Genomic DNA, 9,023 nt, shown 5'->3' with positions numbered 1-9,023 from the left:
GTATTTAATTTTGCCATCTGCAACCAAATCAAGTGATTTGATCTAAAGCTTGGCCAACTTAGGGAAAAGGCTTTAATCAGGCTTTGGCTCACCATCTAAATGTGGCCGAGATGTTTTATAGCTATTTCCAGAAACCAAACCTTCACTATAAATCAGCATAGCATATTACCTGCTCAGCTTCATACATTCACATGTGTTTCCTTGACTTGCTAATAAAAGCTATTCTGCCTTATTACAAAACCTAACTCCACATTTTCTTCCCTGAATCTTTTCAGAAATAGGCTAAAAGCATAAGAAAATATCTTCCATTTATTATATTCTCTTCCCATCATTAATTAATGGAAAAAATATATTATCATACTTAAAATACACTCTGAAACTGTGATTTTAATATACTTTATTGAAAAAGTACACGGTTTTAAATTATTTCCAATGGGACAAAGCAATGGTCACCTCTATCTACCAAGTCCTTTTTTGATGAATCATGACTACCATATGCCAAATCCACATCTGCATGACTTGCAAAGTAAAAAGATAAATCTTTTTTCAACATATCTTTAAGAATTTATACCACCAACAGTTTAAAATCATGAAATGCTGATGCTCTGACTATATTTCATGTCCTCTATGTTGCACCACTTCCCAGATCACAGTTTATCCATGTATTAGCATGCTAATTGAACACATCAGTCAATGTCACCTTGAGAAAATTGTCAACAGCAGAGGAAGAAGAACAAGAGAAGGTTTAGCACTAAGGCCTGATACACCACCACATTCTCTTGCATTTTCCTAAAGGGAAAAAAAAAAAAAAAATAAATACAAGCCATTACGCTCAATTATGACACATGATTATTTACCAAACTACACAGGCAAAAGAGGATTGTTGCAAACAACAAAACCCATGAACTAAACACACTCAGGAAATAATACAGGTACACATTTTAATTTAAACAAGTTTAGATTGTAGACTGAAAGAGAGCTTGATTAACAAGCATTACACAACACAGTGCTCTCCATGCCATATTTAGGTCTCATTCTACATTGCATTATACCATCAAAGGCATTTTACTCCAGAATAAAATGAGTGTCTATGAACATATGCTGTACAAGCCACTGTAATCACGTCCCGGTTTCTATCAGATCTCCTTGGCACTATACAAATAAGAGTACTATGTAGAACACAGAGTAGTAAGGATGTGTAATGAATACTATGTGTAAACATAATGACTATAGTATGACAGTTGAGATACTGAAGCTAGTTACTGAAAAAAAAATCAAAAAACGTTAACAGCCCGAAGTTCCCAACCATCTCTAATAAGGAATCCTGTGGTTGGTGCTTGAGCCAAAGTAAGTTCTCAGATATTCCTGGCTGCCAGTCTGTGCTCATATCCTACCACGTTCTCTTACATGATATGAAACAGTCTACAAAAGCAGGGACTCAAGATATTGGCTACAGGAGTACTAAAAAGATTTGCAGCACTTACAATGTCACTCACTTCCCCTACTATTGTGTTCTGTGTTCAGAATAATCCCTGATGTTTCATCTTAGAAGATAATTTTCCTATCTAATTTTTTAAAGAAATATCTACCAGAGTCTAAAAGAAAGGAAAAGTAGGTAGAAACTTACTTCAGGGTGAAATCCATGACAAGATTCTGGGCGTCTTCTTATCTTCTGAGATTTTAAACGTTCACATTTAAGGGATTCATTATGTACAAGGTAGTTAAGGAGAGATCTTCTGAGCATTGCATTTTAATGTCCTGAGTTTATGTGAGTGTTTTGAAATGAATACAGTGAAAAACTTTCAGCTTCTTCCTCCCTCTCCATCATAAACTCAAGGTGATATGTGTGGCCAACACAAGAAAAATAAGGTAATTCTAGTGCTTTCTCTACAGTGATCTGTAGTTTAGCCATTATCATTTGTGCTTACACTTCTAACCTGTCTTTCCAGAAACTTGCAATAAAAGCACACAGCAGGCTAGTTTTGATAAATTCCAAATATCCTGAGCTGCAGAAGAGCACAAAAGTGGGGCAACTAAAAATCAAGTGATATATTTACTTTGCTATATTTTTATATTTTTGGAAAGCAGGATTCTGAAACATTTTCAATACTCTAGTACAACTCTAAAATAAAAAGGTACCTATATTGTAAAGAGTTTTATAAATTCCAATATCAGGAACTCCATTCTCATAAGGAAATTACCTACTTAGGGCCTATCGGAAAGATGTTCAGCTATCTAAAGATGATCATGACCTTCTGATACTAAAAGATGCACTTATGTGTTTGCTTCATTTGTGTTGTTGTGAATTCTCCTTCAAAATAAGTAAGAATGCATTCTCAGCTGGTTTAATTTCAAACAGCCCCAGGACTTTATAATGGATAAGTCATGTAATACAAGTTTTACATAATAAGAAATTTTTCAATATTTGTATCTTGAATCTCCCTCTAACAACTTTGCAAATGAAAGGATATACCTTATTTCTATAGGTGCCATGGTAATTGGTGGGACAGAATCACAGAAGCATTCATTGTCTACTACCACCATGAAGAGATTGCTGCTTGGGATTTGCTGGATAACAAAAGACCTGCAAATTAAAAAGAAATCAAATAATGGTGACATTATCTGTGTCTCTGAGCAACAGATTTTGTTGGGGTTTTTGACGTTGTCAACAACTCGTATATTATAGTCACAAATATCATTGACTTTATATATTGTACTGTATCTCCACACCTTGTAGAAATAGTTCACAGAATATGGTTGTCCATTTTGAGATGTACAAGATGCTGAAAGGTACACAGGTGAAGCAGAACAGGTAAGTTTATACTGCTGATACGTTAATGTGGGAACTGGGACACAAGTGAATTACCAAGGAGTTTATCCAGTTTTTCTTTTTCAGATTTTAATACTGAATCTCTGCTCTATTATGAATGCCTAGCTATGTATTTATGATCTGGAATTTTTAAGTACACATGAAACTGATCTGAAAATTTAACAAAGGTTCTTCTGCAGCCACATAGTGATAACTCACAGTCCCAAACTTTAGCCTCTACAATCACATTAGGGTCTTTATGCACTCTAGGTCTTGCTTGAAGCAACATGAACTACTGAGAAAGATCTCAGCTTTCAACTGTCCTCTTGAGAGTCATTTTATTACTGAGCCAACAAAACAGAGATTAAGCCTCAAAATCTTCCTTAAGTGAGATTTATTTTAGAATAATGTCGACTATATGTACAAATATGGTGATAACTCAGCGCCACATTCAAATTAAGACAAAGTAGGCAACTCAAAAGGAGAGCAAGAAATAAAGACACTACTTGTAAGAAGGAAAGCACCCAGGGGAGACTAGGGAAGGATCCTGTGGGCACTATTCAGTGATCCACATAGTTGCAATGAGCTGAACATTTAAGCACATACCAAAGAGAAAAGGGGGGAGGAGGCAGAGCCAAATAGGCACTCTTTAGCCTTTTCTTTGAAATTCAGGACACAATAGAAAGAAAGGCTTTAAGGCTCAGACCCAATTGTTGATAAATTTTTAAAACAATCTGTCAGAATTTATATATTGTAACAACAGAATATCTGCCATATCAAATATCATTGAAGTTTGGCAATTCCAGGAATTAGGTGTTTTCCAGTGTGGTATGCTGGTAAATGTACAGAACATTAAGTGAGGGTTTGAGCAACAAGATGTGGAGAGATACATATTTTCCCTCAGACATCTTTATTTAAAATACATATTGTCTTACTAAAATAACTCCCTGCTTTTTCCAAAGATCACAGCAGGAGAAATAACAGAGGGGACAGGGAATTTTCAAGCCTAGCTCCAGAAAAAAAAAAAAAAAAAATTGGAGAACTTACTATAAAAATGTTACCAACGGAAAGATTAAACACTTTTCAGCATTTTTTAAACTTAGTGAACTTCCATTAAAATTACACTTAGAGTGATCTGCAATATGTTAGCTTAATGTTTATACATGAAATATACATTTATGGCATAACGTAAAAGGCTGAACTTTATAAATGTACCTACCAAACAGCTGGAGCAGACTGACATCATTGTAATGGAGCATCTGTGGCTTTGTGGATTTGTGTGTGGGAGAAATGGGGCCAACAAAAGGAAAGGAGAGAAAATCTTTAACAGACAATAACACCAAAATTGTACTGCATGAATTTCTCAAAAGAGTTATGAATAAATCAAACCGTAAAAGACAGAAAAAAAATATTAATTTTATTCCCAGAAACTGGCACAATTTGGATTTTGTGCAGTCTGAAACTTTTATTTCTTGTATCTCTAAAACTAGCTCAGAAAAGGACCTGAAGGGCATAAAGTGTTATAACAATTAACTGGATGGTGAATGATTAATTTCTCTTTTTGATGAGAAGGGAGTAATCACTCTTCTGTTGTACCTATGGTGTACCTGACTCCAAGTCCTTTTGTGATAGCCCCTTTTCATTGCCCCCAGGTGAATATTGAAGCCTGTACCACATAGCCAGGCTTAAAGGTGCCATTTCATGAAAGGTGGACACATTTCCTATTTCATTTCTTCTTTCACCCCACTTTTCTGAGGTGGCATAAGTATAGGCTATTGCTTCCTGAAATAAGAGGCGTGGGGGGGAAGTAAAAAAACAAAAAAGGAAGCTTTTCCTATCACTTCACCTAGCTGGAATGAAAATAAGAAAGTACTTTAACCCAGAAGAAAGTTTCCACTGCAGAACTATGATGCTGAGTAAATTACTATATGGCTTCTCTGACTAAACAGTCAAAAACTATGAAGTTTTCTAGGAATTAAGGGATACAGAAAATTTTACTAGACCTGATATTCTGGGGAATGCAGTATATGCACGGATTGATGGAAGTTATGAATTAAAGGAACTGCAAAGAGCAATATAATAGATTAAATCAAAAAACATGTCTACTTTAGGAATTATAATAGATATTGACTAATTACGCTGGTTCAGTTTACCAAACAGTGAATATTCTTATAAATCTACAGTCTGTTTAACTAGTACAGATGTTTGTGAGATGTCTAACCTTATGGTGACTGCCACAGAACATGTGACTGCCATCTAAAGAGCCATAAAAAGAAACTTTTGGTTCACTGCTGCATTTTTTTCCATTGTGCATAATAACAGCTTAACTAATATCTTGCAAAGTGGGACAACTAGCTTCTCATTCACCATACTAGAAGTAAATCTAAAAGAAAATTTTATCTTCCACAAGCAGTAAACAAATGCTTTCCCTTTCACAATTCTCAAACATAATCTTGAAATGAAGTTGTAAATCCAAGTTCATGTACTCACCAGTCATTGACTTGTGAGGTCACAGGCAAAGGATTAACATATCAACAAGTGAAGACAGAGGACTGAAGACAAAGATTGAGCCAAACAAATAATTAAGGACAAAAATATTTTATGTCTAGTTGAGCTTTCTTTCTATTAATAGAATGTGCACAAGCAAATTATACTTCTGCTGTAATTTAAGATCATATTGCAGTCATGAGGTATTCTTACCCTCACTAGATCAATGGCAAAGAAGTTTCTGCCAGTCACAACCACTGCAGTTGCTCTGTGACTATTCACATGGCACTGCTTCCATGCCCAAACTGGATAAAGCACACAACCATCCCAGGAGCAGGTCTTCTGTTTGAGTTCAACTTTCAGTTTCCGTGGTGACATGAACCTTTGAAATTCATTTTCAGTGAATGTTCATGCCAGTAAGTCTCAGGAACTGAACATTCACAGAAAACAAAAGGTGCACAAACCCACGCAGAACAAAGTCTTTCAAATACTGAAATATTCCAGCAAAATCTTCCATTGCGTACGCCAAGATTCAGCTGCATGGGAGAAAAACCTCTAACAAAACAGCTTCCATGACTGCAGTGGGAAATAAAGAAAGTTGCTGACAAAGTAATGAAAATGGTCTTGTATTTTAAGTGAGCTTCACTGTGAGTCTTTAAAGTTTATATTACAATTAGCATTTCTAAACACCTGCTGGCTTAGGCTGTCATTTGTGTCACTGGAAATATGGGAGTCAACTCTCAGGGACAGCATAAGGGGGTTTATTGAACTTTTCTGCTGGTTTAACAATCAAAAGAAAGTCTATGTTTGATAGTCTGAGTTTAATATTTATAGAGAATGTTTCATGTTTAAAGGCTAAAGCTCTTTTTGTATTAAGCAATGTAAATCTTTGGATTTGAACCTTTTTCCTTTACACCAATATCATCACCGTCATTCGACAGTTACAGCACAGAAAAAGCCATGCATATGTCTCCATATATAAAATGGAATAAACTGTTGTGATTCCTGTTACGTTGAAGCCACATTAAGTCTATAAGAACTTTACTATTAATTTCTCTTCCATCTTTCATCCACTGAGGAACTAGCTTGGTTTATTTGATATGCAGATTCAGAGGCTTAAAATAGACCTGAACACAAACTGCTTCTTTACTTTGCAGGGAAGGTGAGGAAGTAAGAAATGTAATACTTGAAAGGAGTAGGAAGAGAAGGAGGAAGAAAATCTAGTTATGCCAAACTATTTTGTTAATGAAGAAAACATAAGAATAGAGAGAAAATCTGCAAGGAAGTCTGTATTTTGGGTTAGAGCATTACACAAAACTTTTTTCATTTTGCACATGCTTTATCTGTTTCTTTCTAATCTACTTCTTTATCGGCCCATATAAAACCATTTGCACAAATACCATACAAACTGATTTTGAAATAAACCCCACAGCTTCATGTTTTACCTGGAAATAATAAATATTTTCTCAAAAAGTCAATTATTTATTAATCTATTAATTGAAAATTAATTTTTCATTGTGGAATGAAGCAGGAAAATACTTGGAATTCAAGTATTGCTGCATTCACAATTGTATTTGCTAAAGTTGTGCTTATGAAGGCATGACAAGAAAGCACACTTTTAATGTGTGTCTGGTGGCTAAATGACTCTTCCCACAGAGAACCAGTTCCTTCTAATTTCTTAAGATACCCTAGAATTTGGAAAGCATCATAATAGGACTGTAATGCAAATCTTGGAGGGCAGTCACGCCAGCTGCCTTTATGCATGTAACCCAGGTTGCTACATTAGAAGGATAATCATCTCCAGCTCTGAACAGAGTACATGCAGAGACCCAGACTATTCAAGGATAATTCAGAGCAGGAGCTTGGCTTTGGTGATCTGAATCATCCTCTGCAGGAGGGTCTTTCTTTCTCTTTAATGGCTTAATAGTGACCCTGCAGAGAAACACATCCTGAACCCAGTGAAATGTGATCTCTAAAGCTAATTGCAGACTACAACACCTGTTCTAAGAGAGCCAGCACACTACATTCAAACTTGGCTTTTCTTCCAATTTGAATCTCTTCCTTTTTCCTGTATATATAAAAGTTTTCACACAGTTATAATATATTGTTATCATAGTAATTTCTTCCACAGACTATGTTTAAAGAAAAAAACCACAAGAACAACCTAATTTCAAAAATGTCAGCTCTTTTTCTTATTATGAGAATTACTTTCTCCTGTAAGGAGGCGTAATCAGAAGATATACTCAAGACAACAGAGGAGTAGGGACTGAGCTGACACTACCCTTGCTGCACTTCCCTCATTCCATACATGTGCATCTGAACCTCTGGGGTGGCAAAGTATCAGTAAGGCAACTGGGAGAGGGATAAACCTCCCTGGAAAGGAGGGAGATGTTCCAAAACGGAGGGAAAAGGCAGGGATCTGTGGGAAAGGGACAGAGGGAAGAAGTTATTAGCTGCTGCAGCAGGTGGCTTTGTTGTGGTGCCTCTGCAGTCTGTCCTCATAGGGATTTCAGAGTATCTCCCACATTGATGAAAACAGGCACAGCAGTAACAAGGCAGAGCTTGACCCTTTTTTCTTCCTGGCTGCTGTAGTCATGAGACTCTGTATCTCCTGAAGATCAGTGTACTGGACAACTTGAAGATCACACAGTTCTGTAAGTCACTTATTTCCTTGCTTAATGCAGGTCATTCCTTCACTACAACTACCTGAATCATAAAGTGCAAACTCTGTATGTGGTAGGCTTAACATCTTGTCTCTGAAATGCTGCTGGCTTCAACTTTTCTTTCCTAACATAGCCAGATCCACAACAGGCAAAGCTAAGGTAATTCAATTTCAAACATGCGAGAGATGTGTCTTGTCCAGCTAAGCAAACTTAACCTTTAAGTTGTTTACTCTCTACTGCTTGACTATAATATCTGCTATTAAAGGAAATCTATATTACTGTTAAACAGCTTGGTCTCTATTTCCATGCAGGAGAGATAATCCATTTCCTTGTCCACTGATATTAAGTTTTGGATAGGATATAAACTGAACACAGACCTGAGGTTTCCCTACTAATAAGCAGCCGCTTACATAGCCCCAGACACATGCAATCTTAAGGAAATGTATTGAATGCAACATATTTTATATGGGACTGAGGGTGGGCCAAACAGCTCTAGAGAAGACACTGTTATTTTAGACCGATCAGTCTGAGGATCTCAAATACCATTGTTTATTGGTCACTTGCACTGAAATATATTTCTTTTCCTGGTTTACAACCATGCTGCCATTAGCTGGTGGCCAGTGACACTGCTGTATGACTTGTTTCAACAACAAAGAATGGTAATAAATCTCCTAAGAACATTCAGAAATCCTGGATTTTCAGATCCATTTTCACCTTCTTTCTTCAGTTGCAAAGGTTTTAAAGTGTTTGAGGGAACAAAATGAATGACAAGTAGCATGGAACTTTAAAGATACTTACAGGATAAACTATACTTGAGGAACCAAAAAATGTAGAGAAAATATCTTCACATTATCCTGCAGAATGGAAGATATTTCTTTGTAATTTGAGGATGATTTGAGCGCAGCACCAATATTAATCAATTTAACTCGTTTAAAAACAATGCTGTGTGTTTCCAGTTAAAACTTAATTCTTGTTTTCTCACAGAAATAGTGCATTATTGTGCTTTGTTTTAAAACACACTTGCTCAGTACTAAGAATTATTGATCTATATGGTGTACTTTACA

General features: G+C 36.0%; 1 protein-coding gene across 4 annotated transcripts in view; it reads right to left on the bottom strand.

Moving 5' to 3' along the window:
• Positions 1 to 380: 380 nt before the first annotated feature.
• The window catches only part of CACNA2D3 (calcium voltage-gated channel auxiliary subunit alpha2delta 3), a 467,172-nt gene continuing 458,529 nt past the window's right edge, over positions 381 to 9,023 (bottom strand). For all 4 annotated transcript variants that reach the window (XM_042799689.1, XM_032984346.2, XM_032984345.2 and 1 more), the window contains 3 exons: positions 2,472 to 2,584; positions 1,628 to 1,710; positions 381 to 789 (listed from right to left, as the gene is read on the bottom strand). In XM_042799689.1, the coding sequence (XP_042655623.1) occupies positions 697 to 789; positions 1,628 to 1,710; positions 2,472 to 2,584 (289 nt within the window). In that variant the 3' untranslated portion in view covers positions 381 to 696. The remainder of the gene's footprint in view (positions 790 to 1,627; positions 1,711 to 2,471; positions 2,585 to 9,023) is intronic.

Source organism: Tyto alba, unplaced genomic scaffold, assembly GCF_018691265.1.
Source record: "Tyto alba isolate M040663 unplaced genomic scaffold, T.alba_DEE_v4.0 Super-Scaffold_3, whole genome shotgun sequence".
Lineage (NCBI taxonomy): Eukaryota > Metazoa > Chordata > Aves > Strigiformes > Tytonidae > Tyto > Tyto alba.
This window is presented reverse-complemented; position numbering and strand designations above follow the sequence as displayed.